General features: G+C 50.8%; 1 protein-coding gene across 3 annotated transcripts; it reads right to left on the reverse strand.

Moving 5' to 3' along the window:
• Window positions 1–5709: 5709 nt before the first annotated feature.
• On the reverse strand, window positions 5710–26075 carry SIRT6 (sirtuin 6). 3 transcript variants are annotated; one of them, XR_007771430.1, is made up of 9 exons: window positions 25958–26075; window positions 23888–24015; window positions 18260–18442; window positions 11690–11749; window positions 10311–10406; window positions 8965–9045; window positions 7620–7743; window positions 7431–7540; window positions 6088–6184 (listed from the first exon to the last, which is right to left on the reverse strand). XR_007771430.1 is itself a non-coding variant. In XM_050934500.1 (8 exons), the coding sequence occupies exons 1-8, from the start codon at window positions 26021–26023 to the stop codon at window positions 5837–5839; spliced, it is 1086 nt and encodes a 361-aa protein (XP_050790457.1). In that variant the 5' UTR covers window positions 26024–26075; the 3' UTR covers window positions 5710–5836. The 3 variants fall into 3 exon arrangements, 2 of the variants coding, with proteins under 2 accessions (XP_050790457.1, XP_050790458.1); XM_050934500.1 differs by lacking the exon at window positions 7431–7540 and having other exon boundaries at window positions 5710–6184; XM_050934501.1 differs by lacking the exons at window positions 7431–7540; window positions 25958–26075 and adding an exon at window positions 20018–20090 and having other exon boundaries at window positions 5710–6184; window positions 23888–23985.

A 26075-nucleotide genomic window follows, 5' to 3' on the forward strand; every position in this document is an offset into this window, starting at 1 on the left:
GCAGGACTGAAATTCACACCAAAGCCCGGCATCCTGAGGGAGGAACCTAGCAATCGGAGCTGGCAAGAGCCGTCCATAGAAACAGAAACCCAAAGAGCCAGAGAGCTGAGATCACCTTCCCCGGATTAATACTTTATGTGCCACTCTGGCATTGCTCCAACTACCTTGTTTCTTCCCGTTTCTCTAATAAAATCAAGATTTCAGGAGATATTTTTAAGCTATTGATCAGTGACGCCTGTCGAATTTATTAAACTGGCGGCCTGAAGAACAGGAATGCTCTGATGGAAATGGACACGCTGCCTGCAGTGTAGTTTAGTAGAGTGATTCTCAACCCTCGGGGTACTCAGCACTTGTCCAGAGGGTCCATCAACTCATCTAGGTATTTGCCTACTTTTACAACAGGCTACATAAAAAGCACTAGCGAAGTCAGGACAGACTAAAAGTTCCTACGACAATGACTTTATACTGCTCTATACACTATCCACTGAAACATAAGTACAATATTTATATTCCAATTGATTTATTTTATTGTATGGTAACAATGAGAAAGCCAGCAATTTGTCAGTAACAGTGTGCTGTGACACTTGTGTATTGTCATGTCTGATTTTGTGAGCAAGTGATTTTGAAGTGACGTGAAACCTGGGGTACGTGATCAGACTCCTGAAAGGGGGACCATAGTCTGGAAAAATTGAGAGCCCCACACCTAATAGGCAGGGCACTGGACTGCGATGTAGGAGACTTGCCTTCCTCTTCCAGTGCTGCCACTGACCTGGTGGGTGGCCTTGGGTAATTCACTTTCCCTGTGACTCAGTTTCCCCTCCCACCGTGTCCATTTAGACTGTAAGCTCTTTGGGGGCAGGGACTGTCTCACTCTGTTTGTACAGCCCCTAGCACAGTGGCATTCCAACCCTGGCCAGGCCTCCCAGATGCTCCTGTCATCCAAATAAGTAAATAATAATAGCAGTGAGCCCTGCTCAAATTCGCAGCTTGTTGCTTAAACAGCTCATGTTTCTATTCCACCCTCTGGATCGCTCCCACTGAGATAAATCATAAATGAGGTTCCAAATGATGATATGCAAGCTGTGGGAGCGGGGCTGTCCTCCATCGGCTCTGCTTAACAGCCAAGGAACAAGATGCTGACACAGTAAGACAAGCAGGAGCCCCCGTGGAATACATCAATATTCCACATGTCACCGTAACGCTCATTTCAAGAGAATTCTGCACCCTCGGGATAATCCCCCAGCGCTATCAGCAATGAAATCTCCACACCAAGGAGACGGCATGGGCACAAGGTCCATTTGCCTTTCGACACCTTGTTAAATTTTACCAACCCTCTTCAGATAAGTGCTTTCAGATGTCACGCTGGGAAAGATTAATAACGCACGAGGCCCCCCCCCCCCCCGAGATCACCTCCAGGAAGGATGGAATCCACAGCCCAACCTCAGACAGCACAAAGAGCAGCCAAAATCAGAGATCTGTGGAATTTAACTGGATTTCCCGGAACCTGGCAAGACCTCAAGGGGCAGGTTGAGGGACCCATGCCAGAGAAGGTTTCATACACAGGCCACCTGTCAATGAAAATGGCAGGGTGTATCTTCGAGACATCTCTTTCTGTGCAGGAAAAGGACCAAAGAATTTGGGGGGAGCCTTTGTGGGAGAAGGGCGTGAAGCCCCAGAATCATCTGGTGAGCAGCAGAAAGAGCTAGGTCAGTGGTCCCCAAACTTTTGAGAGTCATGCCCCTCCTTACCCTTCCGTGCCCCCCTACACCCCAGAGCTGGGGCTGGGAGCAGGGATGCTGCTGGTGGGGGGGAGAATGGGGAAGGTGTGGACAGGATTAAGAGGGCTGCTGCTGGGGGGTGGTCTTGGGCTGGGAGCGAGGCCAGAGACACGGCAAGGGGAGAGGCCGGGGGCGGGGGTGGGAGCAGAGCTGCAGCTGTGCTGCGGTGGGCACCGGGGTCACAGCCAGGTGCAGCTCCACTCCCGGCCCTCACCGGTAACTTGCCAGGGTCCCAAGAACAGCACCCCGTTTGCATGTATATTTACAGAATATTAAAATAAATGCGCCCAACATTCATTGTAACTCGGTTAATAGCAGTTACAGATGGACTGAGGGCACCAGCGACAGCTGTTCTGCTACAGCCTCGCATGCTGCTGCAAGGCAAAGGGGTGACCACGAGCCGTGTTTCAATACTGTGGGACCACGTGTAGACTGCACAGCAGACTTTGAGGAGTCCTGGCCCCCAGTCATCCCTGTCCAGCTGTGGGCGTATGGCCGGCTTCCTTGCTGTAGCTAACAATTTGCATCTCAGAGGATCTCCAACTGCAGAGGGCTGGAGCCCCAGGCCCTTTAAATTGCCACCAGAGCCCTACTGCTGGAGCCCTGGGATAGGGCTGTGGGGCTATTTAAAAAGGCTGGGGCTCCCATTGCTTCTACTGCCCCGGCCCTTTAAATAGCTGATGGAGCCCCGCCACTTCCCCAGGGCTCCCACGGCTATTTACAGGGCCAGTGTGATGGAAGCAGAGCAGCCCCGGGCCCTTCATATAGCCCGAGCCCCGGGCTACTGCTGCTACCCCGGCAGAGGAGGGGGCACTCACCATACAGGGTGGGCTGTATCCCCTGTACCCGCAATCCCTGCTCACAGCCAGCCCCTGCTGCACCCCCTGCCCACACCAGCCCCGCACCTCCTGCCCTGCCTGTACCAGCCCCTGCCCACAGCCAGCCCCTGCTGCACCCCCTGCCCACACCAGTCCCGCATCCCCTGCTCTGCCTGCACCAGCCCCTGCCCACAGCCAGCCCCTGCTGCACCCCCTGCCCGCACCAGCCCCTGCCCACAGCCAGCCCCTGCTGCACCCCCTGTCCACACCAGCCCCGCACCGCCTGCCCTGCCTGCACCAGTCCCTGCCTGCAGCCAGCCCCACACCCCCTGCCCTACCCACACCAGCCTCGCACTCCCTGCCCTGTCTCCAGCCAACCCCTGCCACACACCCCTGCCTGAAGCCAGCCAGTCCCGCACTCCTCTGCCTCCAACTATGCTAACCCCTGTCACACTCCCCTGTGGCCCTGCCTGAAGCCAGCCCACCCCACACTCGTCTCCAACCAGTCACGCACCCCTTGCCCTGCCTGCAGCCAGATCCTACCTCCAGTCAGCCCCTGCCCTGCCTCCAGCCAGCCCCATGTCCACTGGTGCCCTGCAGTTCCCAGGGCAGTAACCTTGCACACCTGCTTCAATAAGGGGGGCAGGGAGCAGCTGGGACCTACACATGTGCACACCACAAGGGTGACCAGATAGTAAGTGTGAAAAACTGGGACAGGGGGTCAGGGGATCCTATATAAGAAAAAGACCCAAAAATCGGGACTGTCCCTATAAAATTGGGACATCTGGTCACCCTAGCACACCCCCAGGGAGTGGGGGGGACCCACACATGTGAAATGGAGCTCATTTCTAGTTCAGGCCCATCTTTTAAAAAAAAAAAAAACTTTAGGTAGGGTTAACATACATCCGTATTTTCCCGGACATGTCAGGCTTTTTGGTTCTTAAATCGCCATCTGGGAGGAACTTTTAAAATTTAAAATACGGACGTATGGTAACCCTATTGGTACAAAAAATACATAATGTGGTACATCCCTTAAATCAGAACTTTTTATAGGGAACCGGTTGCTAAGAAATGAAAGGCTTTTTTACTTTTTTTTTTTTAAGTCATCCCTGCCGGGGCCCCACCAAAAATGTTCGAATTGGGCCTCGCACTTTCTAAAGCCATCCCTGCCTGTAGGTTCATGTCATCCCTGGTAGGAAGGAAAGTGCTGTGCAAGTGTAGGGATTACTGAACTGCAGCCACCTCTGGGGTGGAGCCCAGCAGCGGTTTAACAGAGCACAGTAACGCCCCCGGCAGTTTAGGATAGGAAGTGAAGAATAGAACACCCAGTAGAAACCGCAGGAGAGAAATGGGGTAGGCAGAATAACTACCAGAGAGGAGCGTCAGGTCACTGGAGTTAACGCCAACTCTTATACCAAGTACCATGAGATCATTAAGTGACAATAGCCAGGGCCTGAAGTGTAAGTCTGGTCCAACACATACAGTCTTTGTCAAGTTGTATTTTTAGACAGCAACTCGTATTGTCCCCCTTGCTGTGGTTTAGCCATTGGGATGTATTGGAGGTTGTGGATACAGCATGTTCTCGGACATTTCGAATTCTGACCAGGAGTCGGAGACTGGAAACTGGCTCCTAGTTTCTGCATCCTAACCTAGACTCTGCCAAGTGGCTCAGAATAGCCTGCGCTGGAAAACTGGCAGGAATATAAATACTGACAATTTACCCTCAGCCAGTCACCTGCACCCCCAACCTTTTCTATCTCTCTTTACCACTAAGCCACAGACGGTTGCAAGTATAAACTCAGCTACCATGGAGTGAGCCAGTCCCCAGCGGCAGGCTTGAGTAGGGGAACGGAGTCAGCTGGGACCACACAGCTTGCGTTCCCTACAGCCTGCCCTCAATCAGAAAAACGATCACACCATATGTAAGGAGGAGGAAGCCAATGACCACAAAGCAAATCTCTGCCATGTCACTTATCAGCCAGTTGCAATTACCATCTGTTTACCTTAGCAGAGGCCAGGCTGCATTAAAAGGGCAAATCGCTGCATCTCATTATGTCAACAAAAGTGTCTGCCCCTATTGCGCTCTGGTGACTGAATCCTGCTACTGGGCCCTACTCAAAGAAGAGATGTCCCTGCTTGTGGCGCGTATTAACGATCACACAGAGCCATGCCAAATGGAGTCCGGCTGAATCCCTCTTGCTGCTGGACAGTAGCTGCCCTTTCGTTGCGAGGAACCTCAGCCAGTAAGTCTGCAAAGCCTGAAGAGTAAGACGTAGCTAGACTGCAAGTGTTCCCAGGGGCCCAGAGCAGGCCTGCGAGGGCCTTCAGCCAGCGAGAACGCAGACTTAGCAAAACAAACGGAGGCAAGTCAGGCTCTTCCATTGACCTGACCTGACCTGCTGACATCAATGATTGGATTTAATGCCACGCAGCAGGGAGGGAGGGTTAGTAAGGAAAGGACAACAGGGAAATAAGCCAGGCTCTGCCATTGGCATGGACGAGCCCATGGCAAGTCTCAGAGGGTAACATTTTCAAAAAGTGCCTCTTGACTTAAAAGCCTGTGTCCCGTTTTCTAAAGCGGCGCCCGAGACCCGCTGGCTTTCAACGGGACTTCAAAACTGTTACCCGCACTTCTCTGCATCTGTGTTTGCCCACCTGTAAAATGGGAAATAAGTGTCACCCTGCCCGCAAGATGTGTGCACGCATAAACACGAGATCTTCGAGGAAATGGCCCACAGGACGCGCAACAGACATGTACCCGCTTCCTGATTACAGCAAGGCTGCAGTTCTCATCCGTGAGCAGCGCAGGATTTGGGGGTCAGCTCACTGGTGCTGTCGCCTGGCTAAGCGCTGCTCGAGGATGACTCCATTAGCTCCTGCTGCCCCTCCCATGACAAGCCAGACCTTGTAGCCCTTAGGGCAGATCTGCCAGAGAAGCCGAGGGAATTCTGCATTACTTTCCCAAGCAACGCAGACCAGACGGCAGGGGATGGGTCAGCAGTCAGCTACCGTCACGATGGACGAAGCAGCAGCAACTTACCCCTACTCCAGCAGCACTGCTGGGTAGCTGGAAACCAGCCCTCCCATGACTGCCGATGCAGCTGCACAGACACTCATCATTGAAGTATATTTAATACTTACAAAAGGGGGGGGGTGATATTTCAAGGTATAAAAAGGACAGTAGGAAAAGCGGCCCCGGCTAGCTGCTAAGACGAACGACCAACAGCAAAGACGTCTAACTCAGGTGAGCAGCGACTCCACTCTTACTCTCTTGGCTGCTACGGGACTGTGGCCTGAGCCTGGACATTCCTGTTTCAGACCGTCACAGCGCTCCTCGCGTGCAGTGCCAAGCCCCGCGCATATCCCATCAGCCCCCTCTGCCGTGCCATTGTGGTGGGAGCAGGGCTCTTCCTTGGCTGGGCGCTGAGCGTCTGGGTCGAGTTTTAGGGCTGGTTCGGGCTTCACAAGCTCAGAACTCTCCACCACCGCTGGCCCCATCCACTCAGGGATCTCCAGACCAAGCTGCTTCATCAGCTTTGTCATGACTTCATCCACGTAGCCGTGGATGCGCAGGTCGGCTTGCCGGTCCTATGGCCAAGAAACAGGAAACAGGCTCAGGAAGCTGACGTCTCTCCAGCCTTAGCACTTACATGTGCATCCAGGGGGCAGGAGCCTGTCAGCTCTACAAAACAGGCCAAAATCCAGCCCGGCTCTGGATCACCATCCAACAGCTTTCTGGTTGCCCAGATGACAGGAGCTGCTGACCTCCTTTTATTAGAGAATCCCCAACTGCAGTCTGGGGGCCACAGGCCTCTAATATGCGGCTGCTCTCTCCCCATTATGGCAGGCGGAGGACAAAGCTGACCAGCCTCAGGGGAATTCCAAACACCAAGCAATTTGAGGACTCTCTCAAGGGAGATCTGACCCCAATGATTTTACTCTGGTTTTTAAGGGCTCTGTGTGCACGCATGAATTGGGCAAGGTCCTGCAACTCCTAGCAATTTGCATCACACCATGGATTAACTCTCAGCTCCACACTGGCCAGGCAACATTTGGGAGAGATTTCAAAACCGTCCCTACAATTATCACAATACAGAAATAAGGGTTGAGCTGGTGGTATAAGGAGGTGGGATTATTCCTCCTGGAGTTTAAGAGCTAGGTATCTGTGTGGATTTCAGAAATACACCCCTGGGAAGTGCTCAGTGAGAATCACCCTCAAGACAGCTAGAAAAGTAGAGCCTTTCAGCCAGGATGTGACAAGGTCCGGAAGCGACACAACCTGGGGGAGGCCCAACAACACAAGGTAACCCCATTAACACATGGTGGTCTTCAGGCAGGCCACTGTCACAAACATCCTCATGTTTCTGGTCAGGAGGGAAGTGAACGGCAGCACTACGGGCCTCTCTATTTTGGGGGGGGGGAGGGCATGGAGGGGACATGGGGCTCTGAGATGTGAAACGTGGAAATAGACCATTTGAATCACTACAGAAAGAGTTCTGTAGGGAAGATTCCTGCACTGTCTGGGACAGGGACTAGATGACCCGAATGGTTTTTTCCCCAACCTCTGGCCTTGATACACTTTGAGGGTCTTAGAAACAAACTGCCCTGGTTATGTAACAGGATTCTAATGATTCGGGTATTCGAGGGAGGCCAGAACATACATAAAACTGGTCAAAGTCTATAGTCTCGCAGCAAGGACTAACCGGGGGGTTAATTAACACTCAGGATTCCAACTCACCTGGGGATATGTGAGGGGTTTTGATCCCACTGGAAGGTTTATTTTTAATCAAAGATCTAAGGTCTTTAGCGATGGGGACCCAGCACGTTTACTTACTAAACTAGGTTGATTTCTTCTAGCTGGCACTGTATGCGGGCGGCCTGGCTCCTGGACTGACCCACTTTCACAGGAGTCAATCAAGCACCCACAAGTGCTGGGTGCTACGGCTGGAATAAAACCAAGGCCTGTCAGACTGTAGCTGGGCAGCTCTGAGCTCAAGGCGCCAGTCAAAGCATTTTAACTCACGTGCTTCGTTGCTTGCAAATTTACTATGACCAGCTTCCCTCCTTTCCTTTTAGTGAGCAGGGGGAGATTGCCACTGGGTTTGATCTGAAGAGAGGTCCCCAGAGTGACTGACAGGTCAGCTTTCCTGCAGGCGGGAAAAAAACCCCAGCGAGAACTCTTGAAAGGGAACAGAGCCAGTCTCAATGACTGAAGCCCCCTTCTCTAAGAAGACAGAAGGCCAGGCTCCCGCCAGGTCTTATTGCCCCTCTGACGAGCCATATGGCACAAGTGTCATAAGAAACTGCAGCTCAACTTAGGTTCAGAATTGGAACCTGTGAAATCAGGGAACAAAACGCCATTTGAAATGATGCGCAAAGACTCTACCTCAGACTGGGAGCTCTTGTGGGCAGGGACTCTCTCGCATCTGTGTTTGTAAAGCATCAGGCACAGGGGTTCTCAATCTGGGGGTCATGAGGTTATTACATGGGGGGTCGCGAGCTGTCAGCCTCCACCCCAAACCCCGCTTTGCCTCCAGCATTTATAATGGTGTTAAACACATAAAAAAGTGTTTTTAATTTATAAGGAGGGTCGCACTCAGAGGCTCTCTGTGGGAAAGGGGTCACCAGTACAAAAGTTTGAGAACCCCTGGTGTAGCACAAGGGGATCCTGGTCACTACGCCAGTATAAATAATAACAAACCAGGCCTTGGAAAGTCTTGTCCACCCAGCCCCCGCAGCAACAATTAGACGTCCTTTCACTTCCTCATGCGAACTGTCCCTTTGTACTGTAAGATCTGTGAGGCAGGGACTTATTTACCTGGCACTAGTCATTTAATGTACATTGCTACGTCCTCTTAAGATGCTTGATCAATAATACGGAACAAGACCCAGGAAATATCCTTCCCTCTTGGGGAATACCACCAGCACCTGGGATCATCCAGCCACCACCTTACTCACAAAAGCTGTTGGTCTCTGAATGCTGCATTTACCCTATCTGCAAAGCCTTTTGATGATAGGCCAGGTACAATCTCTGTCTCCAGGAGGAAAAGAGGATCTGCTTAGGGGATGCGCTCAATACACTTTATTCTTCTTTGACCCTGGACTCCAATAGTAACACGCTTCCACTGCAATTTCTAACTGTGGCCAGCTACGATCATTCTTAAGGATTAGACAGGGTTAAAATCCTGGAACGAAAGGGCAGTGAACTGGGAATGGCAGATCAGATTCCAAGTATCTGAACAGCCTAATGCATCCCAGCAGACGGCAAGAAGCTTGGAGAGGTCTCAGAGCAAGTTATCGGGTGGTTTTACTGAAGTACCAGGTGTTAGACAAACGGGGCCAAACCACAGTGCTGTGGAAAGCAATACCTGCAGGCGTCGTCTGCTAGACTGAGGTCCCGATCAGGCAGAGAATCTTCCCAGTCTAAAATGGTGTCTATTAACTTTCCTCTGGAAAATAAAAAAAAATCCAACCGGAAACAGGGTTAGCTTTGCTCTCAGACAAGCGAAAAATCAGGGACCCAACTGCAGAGCTGGTGAGGAGAGACTGATCAAACGACCCTGGGCCATTTCATATTTACTGGCTCTTGATTTCCATATCCAATTAGCTCCACGTGAAAGATGGATTTTCTAACTCCTGCCTGCATAAGTTCAGCAGGGGATCTGAGAGTCAAGCTGAGTTCAGCAACCAAGATTCCGTAGGGCACATTCTGCCCTCAGTTACACCTGTGAAGCCCACAGGTCAGAATGCGGCTCTGCAACTGGAGCTTCGCTAACAATTCTGTGACGATGGGCGAGCTGGAATGGAGTCCGTGAGACTGACTTTCTGTTGCTCTGGACAATGTGCAGTCACTTAAATCAGTCCATACTGGTGCAAAGAGCTAAGTCAAAACGGTGGTATCCTACACCCAGTTTGCACTGGTGTCAATGACCCTAGCGGGTGCAGAGGCGTGGAGAATCAGGCCCTTTCTCTCTTGCCCAGACCTACGTTCAGCTAACAGGAATGAGCAGCAGAAAGAAGTGCGTCACTGAAGATAGCAAGGGCATGTGAAATGCACACAGAGCAGATTCCAGATGCCAATTTCACAGAGCCGCCTTTCCAGCCATGAGCCCAAGTTACGATGAAAATCCCATTGCAAAGAATCTCCCCCTTAAAGCTGAACAATTGAAAACAAAGCTCCTTGTTAAATATAACTAATGCAAGCAGCAACGAGACAGAGTGGAATCAAATACACTGCTACAGGAGAGAGAATGCCCCTCTCAACACAGAAACCATACAGGGCAGCGCACTCCAGCCACAATTGACCCGCGTGTAGCCAGTATTCAGGGAGCAACAGAAGGGGGAGATTTTCAGAGGGCACCTAGGAACCCAACTCCCATTGACAGATGATGTGAATTGGGTGCCAAGCTCCCATTTGTACTTTCGAAGATCTCCTGCACAGTCTCTGCTTTTCACAGGAGAGAGTTTAACAGACTGAACCGGACCCAAGGGGGTTGGAGTGTAGGAACTCACCCACTCCTAACACAGAGACACATGAGCCATTGGCCCTTCCTTGAGTACTTAGAGGAGCCCTCCAGGTACGCTTGGACTGCGCCACGTGGTAAAAACCAAAGCCACACACAACCAGGAAATGGCAGAGTCCAGGAGTTTCATAATTGGTACGTTTCTGCAGGACGCCCTTCCCTTCCCCCCAGGCTGTCGTTACGATACATACCGGCAGGCACGAAGCCCTCTTGCTTTGGAGGCATCGCACAGTCTGCCTGTCGGCTTGAGGCCCATGCTTCCCACGATGGTGTCCCGCACGTACTGCCTTCATATGCAATGAGAAAGGAGGCGATTCAGAGCGCAAGACAAAAAAACGAGTCTGTTCACAGCAATTAGCATGCAAGTGCGTAGATAAGAAAGATGCTAGAATGCACCAGCCAGGTTCTAGACCAGGGATTGGCAACCTTTGGCATGCGTCCCGTCAGGGAAATCCACTGGAGGGCCGGGATGGTTTGTTTACCTGCAGCATCCACAGGTTCAGACAATCGCAGCTCCCACGGGCTGAGGTTCGCCGTTCCAGGCCAGTGGGGGCTCCGGGAAGCGGCATGAGCCGAGGGATGTGCTGGCTGCCGCCTCCCGCGGACGCTGCAGGTAAACAAACGGTACTGGCCCACCCGTGGATTTCCCATATGGGCCGTGTGCCAAAGGTTGCCGATCCCTGTTCTAGACCATGCGACTGAGTAATGGGAAGGAAGATATAAAGGCAGAGAACACACTGAGAATCACAAAAACAACGAGGAGTCCGGTGGCACCTTAAAGACTAACAGATTTATTTGGGCATAAGCTTTAGTAGGTAAAACATGCCACTTCTTCAGATGCACGGAGTGAAAATTACAGATACAGGCATAAATATACTGCCCCAAAATATACAGGCATAAATATACTGAGAATCATGCCCCTTTGGTGCTAAGAGAAGCTGGAGATGAACATCATTGGCCAAATCCATCCCCAGTCTAACTAGTGAAGTGAACAGTTACATCAGGGATCAATTTGTCCCTACACCATAGTTCTACCCATGGCAATCTCCCTCTCAAGGAGTTCAGAGCAATAACTTCAGAATTTAGGATTTATACTTCCCAGAATCAAAAGACAAAATCCAGACTGCTGTGACCTCTTATTCTTATGTGGCAAACATGTACAAGACCTTGCTACGTGGAGAGACCACTGATATTTAAACTGGGCATGACCAATATGATGAACAGATTACAGGAGCTGTGAGGATCTTCTGTGGGGGCACAAGTTAATGTTCTCACACTTAATGGCACGATTTAAGTGTTTATTCAGGATTTGTATAGAACAGATTTGCTCATATCGTATGTTCTAAGCTCTCTGCACCATGGGCTTATCTGCCAGAGGTTCATGTGGTGATCAAACTTTGTTCTAACGTGAGTCAACAGTTACATAACAGAATCCAGAACTGCAGTGGCCATCTGTACCCCAAAGACACATCCAAGGGGCACGATGCCTCTCAGCAGCACAGCAGTGGAGAAATTCACTCACGCTGCCTTTTTACAAACGAGTGTGTCTTGACCTTCAGGGATGACATACTTGCCGCATTTCACACATTCCTCCACAAACATGTTCCCGTGCAGCTCAGCCAGCTTGTCCCTGCAGAAGAAACAGCAAAGATTAACAGAAACCCAGAGGCAACGCTGCCCCTTGGTGACTCAGGCTGCTCAAGAGACTTATTTACAGCTGTTGTGGCTACATCAGGCCTACACGGTCTCTAGTTAAGGTTTTGACAATGTATAACTCAGATGAAAGGGGTTGTTCTGGATGAAACACTCGATGCTGGCAGGGATCGGGCCACGTGACCCAAAGGTTTCTCTGATGGCATCGCCATAGGTTGAGTCATCCTAAAGGTGAGCCATCTCCTGCTGGCACCCTCAGCATTGCTGCCAGTTTCCCACAGCTCCCCAAAACCCAAAACCCACAAGCCTAATCCAACGCAGCTGATGGGATTCCCTCTGTTAGTGTATTGATGCCTAAGAAAGAATAATGTGTCTTTTTATGTATGTTTTTGCATTGTGGTAGCGTCCTAGATCAGGCCCCCACTGTGCAAGGTGATGTACAAAGGGAACAGAGAGAGACTGTCCTGGCCCTGGGGAGCTCACAATCTAAGTAGGTTCAGAGGAAAAGCCAACAATTCTGTAAGTTAAACGCAACAACAGAGTTCCCACGCTAGCAGCTACCGTAATACAACTAATAGAAGCCCCAACCAAAATCAGGATGCTCTGTGCATGCATCTAGTGAGAGAGCCCCTGCCCCAAACATTAACCATCCAAACAGACAAGACAAAGGATGAGAGGGGGAAACGGGCGATGAGAGGGGACGTGACTTCCCCAAGACCCCAGTAGGCAACTAGCAGAGCCAGTAATACAACCCTGGTTTCTTGCCTTCCCGTGCAGTGTCCTATCCACTTGGGGGCTCCCAAGCAGTGGTACACGTATCACTCGTATTACCCGGGCTGGGGATTCCAGCCATTCACTTCACAGGGTTTTGAGAAGGTGGCACTTGAACCAGTGACGTCAGGCAACCACTGCACAAGACCATCCCGCATCTAACAAGTTAGGCCTCCTGCCCTTTGGTACGTGGCCTCCAATACAGAGGATGTACGTTTACCCACCTGCTTGCTCTTTCGGCACCTAGCCCAGGATGACGTTTCACCCAAACCAAGCCAAATGCACCAGGACATACTTGATTAATGCTAAAAGCAGGCCTCAAAAAAATAAAATAAAAGACAATGTCTGGAATTGAACTGTACTGTTTTCCATGACTACACTGCCACCACTTCAATGTACCAACCTGTGGCACAGCATCACACCCTACTCCAGAGGTTCAATTTTCACTGTGAAATCCTAGGGGAGAAGGAAGGAGGAGTTTCAGATTGTATACACAAGGGGGGGGGGGGGGCCAACCTGAGCCAGAGAAGGAGCCAGAATTTACAAATGTCAGCAGGCCCCCCCATCAGTTCCCCCACCCTGCTCCTAGTGCCTCCTGCCCACGATCGGCACCTCCCTCCCCCCCCCCCCGCACCTCCTGATCAGCAGTTTTGTGACATGCAGGAGGCTCCAGAGGGGAGACGGGATTTTTTTTAATTATTATTATTTTGTCCTTGCGGCGTTCCACTTCTTTGGTGTTAATGACATCAAGAGATTTGCATCAAGACTGCGTAGCGTCAACCTGATCTGTCAAGTACATCGGAAACCACCTTCAAGTGCTTCTGTAAGATCAGTGCCTCTTTGTAAAGTCCTTTGTTGTGGAAAGTGCATGATTTGTTTTGATCAAAGCTCCCCTTGTGCTCAGTACAACTTTCAACAGCTGCTCCCCAAATGCAGATGTGAAGACAGAGCCTCCCTGAGTTCGGCAGTCAGCCACTGGAAGCTGGGGACAGCAACCACAAGGCTGACTGTAGAATTTCAATAATTCTTCTGCAAGCACAACGTATGCAGTTAGGCTCCGGTTCAACAAAGCACTTATGTGTATGCTTAAGTCACATTGACTTCAATGGGCTTAAGTGCTTTGCTGAATCAGGGTCTTAGTGAGGTTTACACGAGCTTGTAACAGGGGGACAATCCCCTTAAGGGTAGCAGGGACAAGGAGGTTAGTCAACACTAACTGTTTTGTGATGTGTCCCTTTAAGGTTCCTGGGATTTTTAGAGCGGACGAAGTGCAGGAGATGGGAGAGAGGAGGATGGTCCCAGAGGAATAGTTAATACTTGGGGAAAACCCAGGCTACTGTTTCTTTAAGGGCCTAATTTTCTTCCACTGAGAGATCCCAGAAAACAGGGGTTGACTGACTCCTAGTTTCTACTACCCTGAGGGGGTATAGTCAAGCTGTTACAAAGTTCGATCCCCATATAGAAGTAGTTTAGGATGACTGCTCCAGAGATATCACCTTTTCTCCCACTTAATTATCATTGTCTGGTCAAAGGCAAAAGCCTCTGTCATACTTTTCTCTGTATTCTTGGATAGGATCTTCAGCAACTTGGAAACAATATTCTTCTGAGGAGGAGGCGTGGTTCCCATATGAAAGGCAGGAATATTAAGTAGAATATATGGATGCATCTAGCTACGTTTAGGTCATTTCTCATATTAAACCATCTTGAATTAAATGGCAACGTTAATTCTTCCTGTAATTTTTCTTGTTTCTTCGCTTACAATATCTAACTATGGGCCTGGGCATTTAAGTCTGTCTGGAAAAGAATATCCAGGGCACACTGCTTCAATACTTTCTTCAAATTGCTCAGTTTTTGCTACATGGTGAAATTAGACTAAGAGAAGGCTGCAACCCTTGTCAAGTCAAGTCTTTGCCTTTCAGTTGTTTTCACGGCATAGCTACTGTTTGATCCTTGCCATTTCTGGGGTTGATGAACAGAGATTGCTCCTGAATGAAACTGATGGAAAGCCCAGCACTGGGATAAGAAAACCATCTCACGTGCAGGCTCAAACTCAACATTTTGCTTTTCCGCTTCTATGAGCAAAATTTCATTCAATAACCTTTGATCTTGAAGGAAAAAAAAACAGATTTCCCGCAGTCCAAGATGAGCATGGATGCTTTCTGCTTATCAACGCTAGGCAGTGTGAATATTGTCAGTTAGACAGAATCATGGATTTTCACTACTCCAGACACTTGTTTTCTACCACTTCTTTCAATCTACCCATTTTTTCTCAGAAATTCACACATTGATATTTGGCAATTAGTGAGCATTTGCCATATTGATCAGTAGCGTTGACATTTACTTTAGCTAGGAGGGAAAACTGCCATCTTCCAAATTCAATACTGAAGCCTAAAAATAGGTTGAGCCAACTAGCTTTATACAGGACCACATCGCTGGTTGTGTCCATGTAATCTAGATTCTAGCAAACCAAGTCCTAACAGTTCACAGGTTCACACAGTTTCCTAACAGTTACCATCACCCACCCCTCAATAACCAGCGGTTTAATGTTTTCCCCTTCTGCTCTGGGCTTTTTTGGCAGTTCAGTTGCTCTCCTATTGTTTCAATCACTTCCTTTTTACCATTTTACAACTGTTAAACTTTTCATTCATAGATTGAAATGAGAGTCTAGTATTTCTCATACAAAACAACTTCTTTCAACCATGTTTTCATATCAGTACTTAAGAGTGACCCGCAGGCCTTGCCCACCCACAGAAACTGCATCAGTTAAACGAAGCCAGTTACAAAAAAAACCCCAACCCTTCAATTTAACTGCTGCAAGTGTGTGTACACACCAAGTCACAGAAATAAAAAATAAAATTAAAAAGAGAGTGACCAGAGAGACCAAACGGGACAGCCCAGTGGTTCTCAAACTGTGGGTCACAACCCCATTTTAGTGGGGTCACCAGAGCCGGTGTTAGATTTGCTGAAGCCTGAGTCCCACTGCCGAAGTTGAAGCCCGAGGGCTTCCGCCCTGGGTGGTGTGGCTCAGGTTACAGGCTGCCTGCCTGGGGCTGAAGTCCTTGGGCTTTGGCCCTCTCTGCCTGAGGCAGTGGAGATCGGGCTTGGGCTTTGTCCCCCTCTGCCTGGGGCAGGAGTCGTGTAGTAATTTTTGTTCTCAGAAGGGGGTTGTGGTGCAATGAAGTTTGAGAACCCCTGGGATAGCCCATGGTCACAGCTCTCATTAGAACGTTCTTGAGGTGTGAAGCTGACTCCCCCACATTCAAAAGAAAATGAATCAGATTTGTAGAGAACCGTGTTTTTTCTAATCACTCCCGTGGGACTTTGTCAAAGGGCCATTTGTATTGCTAAGAAAACAAATTAAGCTCTGAGCTATCTCATGGGACGAGAACACAAACAAATATCTCCTCAAGCCAGACAGCTGCTAGATTTGCTCCTTAGCTAACATCATGTCATGCTGTTTCTAAGATGCATCTTCTCCAAGGAAGCAAGTTCCCATTCACACACCTCCTCACCTCTTCTTTATATTTTCTTTCTTGAATTAAAATTGCATTCTCATCTGCCAGCCTGATTCAAGCACTCCGGCACACAAGGCAAATAACTCATTTGTTTGAAGTGTCAGAAATGTTCTGTCTGGGGTATTTTTATTGTAGATTAAAGTTTCTGTCAAAGGAAGAAGCTGCCTTTTTCAGACTGAGCTAATGGAAAAGCAGGTTCCTTTGAGGATGTCTTTGAAGCTGTCTTTACCTGACTACGTGCAGTTCGGTCTCTACCGCCAGACACATGGGGATTGGAGAGCCTGCATCCACACGTCAATCAAGTGCACAGCTCGCAACTGGGGGCACAATGCCGTGCCGTTTTGGACTTTATTATAACAAGGATGCAGGAAGAGAAGCAAACAAATCAAGTAAACCACAGTGCTGCTAAAACGAAGATTAACCTGAAACCCAGGACCATCTCCCCCTTGTGCCCTTTCAAAAGTGTTACAGATCTATGCAGCAAAGCATAATTTAAAGGCACTTCAGACCCAGTCAGGCGCCAGTAAAGGTCTTCTCACTGAAGAGATGGGGTAGGGATGGAGTTTATTAACCTTATCTGACAAAACCCATTTTATCTAGAACAAAAACGCCTACAAAATGCACTACTTGGAGATGAACCACATGAGAAGCTGTGCTTGCACAGAGCAGTGAATGGGTTAAGACAACCAAATTAACCTTTTTGAAACGAGCTTGATGTCGTTAGCCCAGTTCCAGGGGAGAGGTGTGAACAAACGGCCACGAACTGCATCCTCGTTGGCAGTTTTCATAAAGAAGCCAAGGCCTGAATAGGTTACAGAGACCAAATTCCCTCTAGGTTAGCACTGAGGTGCATAGACAGGATGGCCTGGGGGAAGGTTGCTGGATCTGATCTGCAAGAGGGCACTTCAGTCCATAAGACGAACAATCCAGCACTTGTCACAAGCATTACGTTATCTGTGTCAGCACCGTACTAGTAAAGGGAAGCTGACTTTGGTCTAATCAGAAGCACAGACATGGCAACGTAAGAGGTGTGGTAGCCAATATGCGGTCTAAGGAATGTTACGACGCAGCCCTTAGTTATCCTCCTTTTGAACAGAGATGCAGTCCATAGAAACTACAAATCCCAGCATGCAGTGTTCCATCCAGCCCACCGCATGCTGGGATCTGTAGCCTTGAGGCCCGCACCTGCCTCTATGGGGTGGTTGCACTTTGTTCCCATGTGCACACAAATTCGGTTCTTGTAACGCAGGCCACGGAGCCATCAGTTGATCAGACTTTCATTCCCTCTCTACCCCAAGACACCTCCCGACAGATACAATGTAATTCCATACAGCCCCTTGCACACTAACAGCGCTCTGTAAATATTAATACAATTTAGATCAGCTTGTGACCAAATGGAAGTTTTCTCGTTTTCACATGAAAGGGTCCTACTGACACACACAGGGTAGAACTAGCAGGCTAAGATAACAGCCCCCATAAGCCCACAAAAGAAAGGCAATGGCAGAGTGGATCGATGTAACCTGTCCACAAATTCACTCCTTACAGACACAGTCAATCATGATGCTTGCCATGGCAATCAATACCGGCTGCTTTATATAAGCCAATGTCTGCCCTTTAACAGAGGTGGTGCTAGATCTTGGAGGGCATTCAAATCCATTTGTATTGAGTTCCAGCACAGCTTTGGGAAGTAGTCCTGGGACTATATGGGTCACTGCCCTTAAACAAACTAAGCCCCCCTTCTCCCCCCTTTAGAAATAGCAATACAGGAAGACTTGGGTTTAGCTTGGTCCATGGTACTACCACAAGAGCATTACATAGTGCTGATGCTGTTATATCTGCCTCTGTCCTAGTCCCACAGTCTTTAGATCCAATTCATCTTATTCCCTCCAAATGCATCCTGTAGTTTCCAACCACACACTCACTACAGCAGTGGGGCTAACAGCTGTTTTAGTACAAATGTGATTAAGAAGCCATGTTGCTTCTAAAGCTGAAGGGGTTCGGGCCCAGGCATTGCTTTCATCTCAGGAGAGCACTGAAGCGTTAATACCTATTTTGTTACAAGCATTAGCAGAGACTTGTGCAGCATCCACACACACACACAAAATCCTGCAAAGCTGCCCTCGATAAAAAGCAACAACACGGCAGGCTTTGATGCCTGTTACAGGGCCCTGCTGGGTAGATGGATAAGGGAGGTGCAGTACCGTGGGAATCCAGAACGCACATGCAGGCCATCCACGTTTTGGCTGACCAGGAACTTCAGGATGCCAACTCTCTGCAGCTCTAGCAGCGCCATGTGGGTCTTGGAAGGCCTCGCGTTCTCAAAGGTAGTGTCAAACTTGGGGGACAATCCCCGCTCCTCCATAGTCCATACGCCATTGGGCCCCCTGTTGGAGAGGGGGCGAAGGGAAAGAAGTCAAGTTATAACTGCAGGCAGCAGTCATCAGACACCACACTAGCCCTAATTAAGGGGGAGAGAGCAAAGTGAGTTGCTAAACGAAGGTGACCGGCTACTATGGCATTCCTGTCCTTGATGTAACGAGAACATGCCTGGGCCCTACAGCTGTAACCTCGGTGCTTAATTCAGTGCTACTGCGGGCAACATTTTAACATGAAAAAGTAACTAGCAAGATGAGAATGAGAACTTCCGCACTGACCCAAATCAAATTCGATAGTGGAAGTACAGGTATGAAGAGTGGGCAGGACTGGAAGGAGAGCATCCAATGGAGGGCAAGGCTCAGTGGACCTAAAACCTGCAGTGGAGTGCTCAAAGCTGCCTGCAGACCACGGGGCATGATAGAGGTGAAATGGAATTGGGCTTAAATAGGAGCAGCCGAGGGAGGAATCACTGCCTGACATATCAGTAAGGGCACAATCTCTGCAAATGAGGAAGGAGGGATGCTTAGATGGGAAGGGAAGCCAGGGGCAGAGTCCACAGCCATCTCATTTTGGCCAAATCCAGAGGCTTGCTCAGTGGTGGCACGAGGCACCCCACATGGAGTTCACATGTAACTTGCATGCTGAGGAGGACTGTCGATTGTAGCCGGAGGTTCAGCCAAGAGGCTGTAAGACAGTAGCTCCATCCCATGCACTTCATCTTCCCTCCACTTGCTCGTTTTCCTGCTAGGACTCTGCTCGCGTAGAAATTGCCCCTCATTTACTACTGTGTCACATACACTTATCCTTTAAGTGGCCTCTAGATTCAACTTCAAGAGTATCTCAGATTCAGTGATTGGGGAACGTGTGTGTGTCGGGGGCTGGGGGCACCGTGTGGTTAGCTGGACACAAATCAGAAATCATGAGACCGAAGAGACCTATTAGGCCAGCTCTGGGACAGGACTATACTGTAGGGAATAATCTCCAATGCTTTGCCCAATCTTAAATGAACTGAGCAATGGCACTTCCACAACTTCCCCTGAGAGACGAGTCCTCAGTCTGAGATCTTTCCATTATCAAATGCTTTCTGATGCTGAGCCCGCTTGTATCCCATTACTCCTGGAGACATCCCCTTAAAACAAACACTCTCCCCCCTCACGCACCCCACTTTAACCTTTATACCCTTCAAATGGAATGCAGGCCAATGTGTGTTCTAGACTGTGCTACCTACCGTGTGACCTTGGGCAGGTCAATGCACTTCTGTGCCTCAGTTTCCCCATATTTGAACATGGATAGTAATGCTCTCCTACCTCCTAGTAAGAGCACAAGTCTGCAGTCCAGTGGCACCACCAAGGAGATTCTGGGCACCACTACATTACCACTTAGTAGGATGTTCCAGAGGAACCCCATTCAGTTTAGACTCGGAATCTCCTCACTAGCAAGACAGGCTGATGGATGCCATAACTACTGAAAGTGAAAGTTACCAGCCAGGAACAAGCACGGTGGGGCATTTTACTGTGCCAGAAAACAAAGTTTGCAGCCAAAAGCCTAACAGAAATTGCATTGCCCAGAGCCAACATGCATACCCTGCTTCTGGGGCGGCTCAGACAGGTCTGCAGAGAAACAGCACCACTTGCTGTTTACGAGGAACAGTTGGGCCTGGAAAACAGAATGAATCAAGCGTTCTAAATGTAACTGACTCAAAGCCCTGGTCCATCTAGTCCAGTATACGGTGTCTGACAGGGATCAGCCTTAGGTGTGTCTGAGGGAACCCACACAACAAGGCAATTTCAAGTGATCCATCCCATGTCGTCCACTCCCACCTTCTGGCAGTTGAACGTTTAGAGATTCCTGGAGCATGGGACTGCATCTCTGACCACCTTTGGCTAATGGCCATTGACTGACTTACCCTCTATGACCTTATCTAGTCCTGTTCTGAGCCCAGTTATCCTTGTGGTCTTCACAACATCCCCCAGCAAGGAGTTCCACAGGTTGACTGTGTGCGGTGTTTGTTTTAAACCTGCATTGGGTGACCCCTGGTTCTCGTGTTATGTGAAGGGGTAACTAACACTTCCCTATTCGCTCTCTCCACAGCATTCATGATTTTATAGACCTCTATCATATTCTCCCTTAGTCATCTTTTTTCTAAACCGAACGTCCCAGTCTTTTTAATCTCTCCTCATATGGAAGCTGTTCCACACCCCTAATCACTCTTGTCACCCTTCTCTGTCCTTTCCCAAGTCTCCTTTTTTTTCTTGGAGATGGGGCAACCAGAACCAGAATTCTAGGAGTGGATGTACCATGGATTTATATAGTGGCATTATGATATGTTCTGTCTTATTATCTATCCCTTTCCTAATGGTTCTGTTACCGTTTTGACTGCCATGACACACTGAGCAGATGTTTTGAGGGAACTACCCACGGTGACGCTAAGATCTCATTTTTGAGTGGTAACAGCTAATTTAGACCTCATCATTATGTGTCTATATATCTGGTATTATGTTTTCCAACGTGCATTACTTTGCACTTATCACCATTGAATTTCACTGGCCGTTTTGTCACCCAGACAGCCAGTTCTGTGAGATCCTTTTTTAACTCTCTGCAGTCAGCTTTGGACTTAACTATCTTGAGAAATTTGACATCAACTGCAAATTTTGCCACCTTGTTGTTTACCCTTTTTTTCTAGATCATTCATGAATATGTTGAACAGCACAGGTCCCAGTACAGACCCCCCGGAGTGGGGGGGAGGCACTATTTAGCTCTCTCCCTTGTGAAAACAGACAATTTATTCCTACCTTTTGTATCCTATCTTTTAATCAGTTACTGATCCAAGAGAGGCCCTTCCCTTTTATCTCATGAATGCCTATTTTGCTTAAGAGCCTTTGGTGAGGGACCATGTCAAAGGTTTTCTGAAAGTCCAAGGACACTATATGGACTATCGGATCACCTTTGTCCACGTGGTTGACACCCACAAAGAATTCTAAAAGCCTTGTGAGGCATGATTTCCCTTTATAAAAGCAACGTTGATTCTTCCCCAACATATTGTGTTCATCTAGGTATCTGATAATTCTGCTCTTTATAATAATGTCACCCAATTTAGCTAGGACTGAAGTTAGGCTTACCAGCCCGTAATTGCGTGGATCACTTCTGGAGCCTGTTTTAAAAATTAGCATTACATTTACTACCCTCCGGTCATGTCACACAGAGGCTGATTTAAGTGCTAGGTTACATACCACAGTTAGCAGTTCTGCAATTTCATATCTGAGTTCCTTCAGAACTCTTGGGTGAATCCCATCTAGTCCTAGTAATTTATTACTGTTTAATTTATCAATTTGTTCCAAAACCTCCTCTACTGACACGTCAATCTGGGACAGTTCCTCAGATAGGTTGCCAAAAAAGAAGAGTTTGGGTGTGAGGATCTCCTCCTCATCCTCTGCAGTGAAAACTGATGCAAAAAACTTTGTTTAGCTTCTCCGTAGCAACCTCGTCTTCCTTGAGTGCTCCTTTAGCACCTCCATTGCCCAATGACCCCAGTCTTCCTGCTTCTGATGTATTTAAAAAAAAACCTGCTGTTAGTTTTTGTGCCTTTCGCTGGTTGCTCTTCAAATTCTTTCTTGGCCTGGCTAATTATACATTTACATTTGACTTGCCAGAATTTATGCTCCTTTCTGTTTTCCTCAGTAGGGTCTGACTTCCGATTTTTAAAGGACGCCTGTTTGCATTCTAACTGCCTCTTTTATGCTGCTGTTTAGCCACGGCGGCATTTTTGTAGTCCTCAGTGTTTTGTTTTCGTTTGGGTTATATGTTAATTTGAGCCTCTATTATGGTGTTTTTAAATAGTCTCCATGCAGTTTGAAGGCATTTCAACTTTTCATTTCCATTCAGCTAGCTTCCTCCATTTTTTCCCCTTTCTGAAGTTAAGTATTACTGGGCTTATTCTATATCAGTGGTCCTCAACGTGGTGCCCGCAGGCACCATGGCACCCGCCGGGGCATTTATGTGTGCCCACCTAGTGCCCAGCAGGGGAGAGAAGCCGTGGCCGCGCGCCTGCTGGGGACAGAGAACTCCAGGGCTGCAAGCTGCGGGCGCCGGTGTTCTTGGTCCCTGGCAAGCACAGGGCTGTGGCTTAAGCTGGAGAGAATCCGCGGCCTCGCGCCTGTCGGGGACAGAGAACTCTGGGGCTATGGGCTGCAGGTGCCGGTGTTCTCTGTCCCCCGCAGGCGAGGGGCCCACCTAGTGCCCAGCAGGTGAGAAAAGCCAGAGCCCCGTGCCTGCCGGGGACAGAGTACTCCAGGGCTGCAGGCGCCTGTGTTCTCTGTCCTACTGGCTTCTCTCTGCACTGCCCAGCACTGGCGCCAAAAACAAAAACAAAAAAACGCTCCAGCTCTGCAGAATGGACGGAATGCCGCCCCATAGCATGTGGTGCCCCAGGCACGGGCTTGCTCCACCGCTGCTGCCTGGAGCCGGCTCTGTATGTGAGTAATTGTTGGCGCCTGCCACACTCTTCTGAAAACATGAACGTGCTACTGGCCACAAAAAGGTTGGAGACCACTGTTCTGTATTGTTGTTACGCTGTTAACCAGCACGCACAAATAAGCTATATAAAGAGGATACCAGATACCCAGTACTGTCACTGCTTGGGTTGATGAAAGTTACAGGGAGGAGCAATAGCTCAGTGGTTTGAGCATGGGCCCACTAAACCCAGGGTTTTGAGTTCAATCCTTGAGGGGGCCATTTAGGGAACTGGGGTTTAAAAAAATAAAAAAACTGTCTGGGAATTTGCCCTGCTTTGAGCAGGGGGTTGGACTAGATGATCTCCGGAGGTCCCTTCCAACCCTGACATTCTGTTCTATGATGCTAGCCTCAGAGAATCATCTCACTGACTTCAGTGCCTCATCAGAGCCCACTTTAGCTACTGAATAGCAAGGTTTTGACTTTGGGAACAAACTAGAGCAGAGACTGTCGACAGAAAGGAGAGGAAACCTCTCACCTCCATTTATCAGAGGGTCAGAAAAAAGGGAGTTTTCCCAAAGTAACAGTTATAAGGCACTAAAGAAATGGCCTATTTTCCCTACCACACTTAACACACAGGCTAACTGGCCAAGTATCAGGGATGGAGCCATAAGACAACTATTCATTTCTCATTGATTAGTTTCTCTATAAATACCACAAATACCATCACTAACCCAGTAAAATAACACTTGCAAGCCAACAGCATCTGTCCTCCAAGGATCTCCAAGTACTTTATAAACATTAACCTTTTGCCAAACTCCTGTGAGCCAGACACATTTTCACAGGTGGGGGAAACCGAGGCACTGAAAGGCAAAGAGACTTGCCTATGGTGAGTCAGTGGCCGAGCCAGGAATAGAGCCCCCAAGTTCTAAGTCAGCACGTCGCTCTGACCACTAGGCCACACTGGTTCAGCAATTACAGATTTCTTCAGGCAGTGCCCTTACCTGAAGTCAGGGATTCCAGAAGCCGTACTGATCCCGGCTCCTGTGTGAAACACTATATTGGAAGAACCCCTTATCAGGTCTGCTAAAGCACATACTTTCCTCTCCAGCTCCTCTGGCGGGTCAAAAATCTGAGGGGAAAGGAAAATGGAAAAGGAGAGCCAGAGAGACGCGTCCTCGCCATGCCAGCACACAGGAAGGTGGATAAGCCCCTGCACCCAGGTCACCCCGCTAAACTGCACGGCATGCCAAATACTAGATTACAAGTTGACTGAAGAGGGAAAAAAATGCATTATCACCGCATGGAAATAAACCAGCGCTGGCTGCCAAACTTCATGGCCTGGCATGGGGAGACGTCAGCTAAGTGACCTCAGGATGTTCAGATTTAAACCTCAAATCTGCTTCCCTGAGCTGAGGAGTCAGTGCAGTGAGGGAAAGCACCCCCGGGGGCGGGGGGTGAGAGGAAACACCCGGGGGGGGGGAATAAAGCACCCCCGGGCGGGAGGAAGGGGAGCCCAGCACCCCACTGGGGGGTAGGGTGACCAGACAGCAAATGTGAAAAATCAGGACAAGGGGTGGGGGGTAATATGAGCCTATATAAGAAAAAGTCCCAAATATCAGGACTGTTCCTATAAAAATAGGACATCTGGTCACCCTGGGGGGGGGAGGGCGGAAGTGCCGGGGGGGGAGCGTAGGGCCCCGTGGAGGGGGGAGGGGAAGCGCAGGGCCCCATGGAGGGGGGAGGGGAAGCACCCCTGGGGAGGGCCCTGTTGGGAGGGGGAGAGGAAGTGCCCCCGGGGCGGAGGGAGCGCAGGGTCCCGTGGGGGGGGAAGGAAGCGCCCCTGGGGGGGAGGGGAGAGCAGGCCCCGTTGGGGAAGGGGAAGGAAGCGCCCTGGGGGGGGAGAGGAAGCGCAGGGCTCCGTTGGGGGGAGAGAAAGCGCCCCCGGGGGGGAAGGGAGAGCAGGGCCCCGTTCGGGGGAGGGGGAAGGAAGCGCCCCGAGGGGTAGGAGAAGCGCCCCCGGGGGGGAGCGCAGGGCCCCGTTGTGTGGGGGGGGAAGCGCCCCCGAGGTGGGAGCGGAGCGCAGGGCCCCGTTGGGGGGAGGAAAAGTGCCCGGGGGGGGAGCGGAGCGCAGGGCCCCGTGGGAGGGGGAGGGGAAGCGCCCCCCGGGGGGGAGCGGAGGGGAGCGCAGGGCCCCGTTGGGGGGGAGGGAAGCGCCCCGGGGGGGGAGCGCAAGGCCCCGTTGGGGGGGAGGGAAGCGCACGGGGGGGGGAGCGGAGGGCCCCGTTGGGGGGAGGGAAGCGCACGGGGGGGGGAGCGGAGGGCCCCGTTGGGGGGGAGGGAAGCGCACGGGGGGGGGAGCGGAGGGCCCCGTTGGGGGGGAGGGAAGCGCACGGGGGGGGGAGCGGAGGGCCCCGTTGGGGGGGAGGGAAGCGCACGGGGGGGGGAGCGGAGGGCCCCGTTGGGGGGGAGGGAAGCGCACGGGGGGGGGAGCGGAGGGCCCCGTTGGGGGGGAGGGAAGCGCACGGGGGGGGGAGCGGAGGGCCCCGTTGGGGGGGAGGGGAAGCGCCCCGGGGGGGGAGCGGAGGGGAGCGCAGGGCCCCGTTGGGGGGGAGGGGAAGCGCCCCGGGGGGCAGGGAGCGGAGGGGAAGTGCCCGGGGGGGGGAGCGGAGGGGAGCGCAGGGCCCCGTTGGGGGGGAGGGGAAGCTCCCCGGGGGGGGGAGCGGAGGGGAAGTGCCCGGGGGGGGAGCGGAGGGGAGCGCAGGGCCCCGTTGGGGGGGAGGGGAAGCGCCCCGGGGGGGGGAGCGGAGGGGAAGTGCCCGGGGGGGGAGCGGAGGGGAGCGCAGGGCCCCGTTGGGGGGAGGGGAAGCGCCCCGGGGGGGGGAGCGGAGGGGAGCGCAAGGCCCCGTTGGGGGGGAGGGGAAGCGCCCCGGGGGGGGGGGGGAGCGGAGGGGAAGTACCCGGGGGGGGAGCGGAGGGGAGCGCAGGGCCCCGTTCCGGGGACGCCCCCGATGCTGGGCGAGGGGATCCCCGGGGGCAGTGGGGGACCGGGGGGGCTGCTCCTTCACGCTCACCTCGGGGAGGCCGCACTTGCCCTTGTCCGAGTAGGGGGAGAGCCCGGCCGCGTAGTTCACCGACATCGCGCCGCCGGCCCCGGGCCCGCTACCAATAAAGTTTTCCTTGTTGTCAATT

Source organism: Gopherus flavomarginatus, chromosome 24, assembly GCF_025201925.1.
Source record: "Gopherus flavomarginatus isolate rGopFla2 chromosome 24, rGopFla2.mat.asm, whole genome shotgun sequence".
NCBI lineage: Eukaryota > Metazoa > Chordata > Testudines > Testudinidae > Gopherus > Gopherus flavomarginatus.

Excerpts from the sequence above, each read along its gene's own strand:
- SIRT6 (XM_050934500.1), bottom strand. The coding sequence starts at position 26,023 with ATGTCGGTGAACTACGCGGCCGGGCTCTCCCCCTACTCGGACAAGGGC. Across the intron at positions 18,443-23,887 it reads TCTGGAATCCCTGACTTCAG|GGGGCCCAATGGCGTATGGA; the intron begins GTAAGGGCACTG and ends CCTCTCCAACAG. Across the intron at positions 6,185-7,619 it reads ATTTGCAAGCAACGAAGCAC|GACCGGCAAGCCGACCTGCG; the intron begins GTGAGTTAAAAT and ends TCTTGGCCATAG.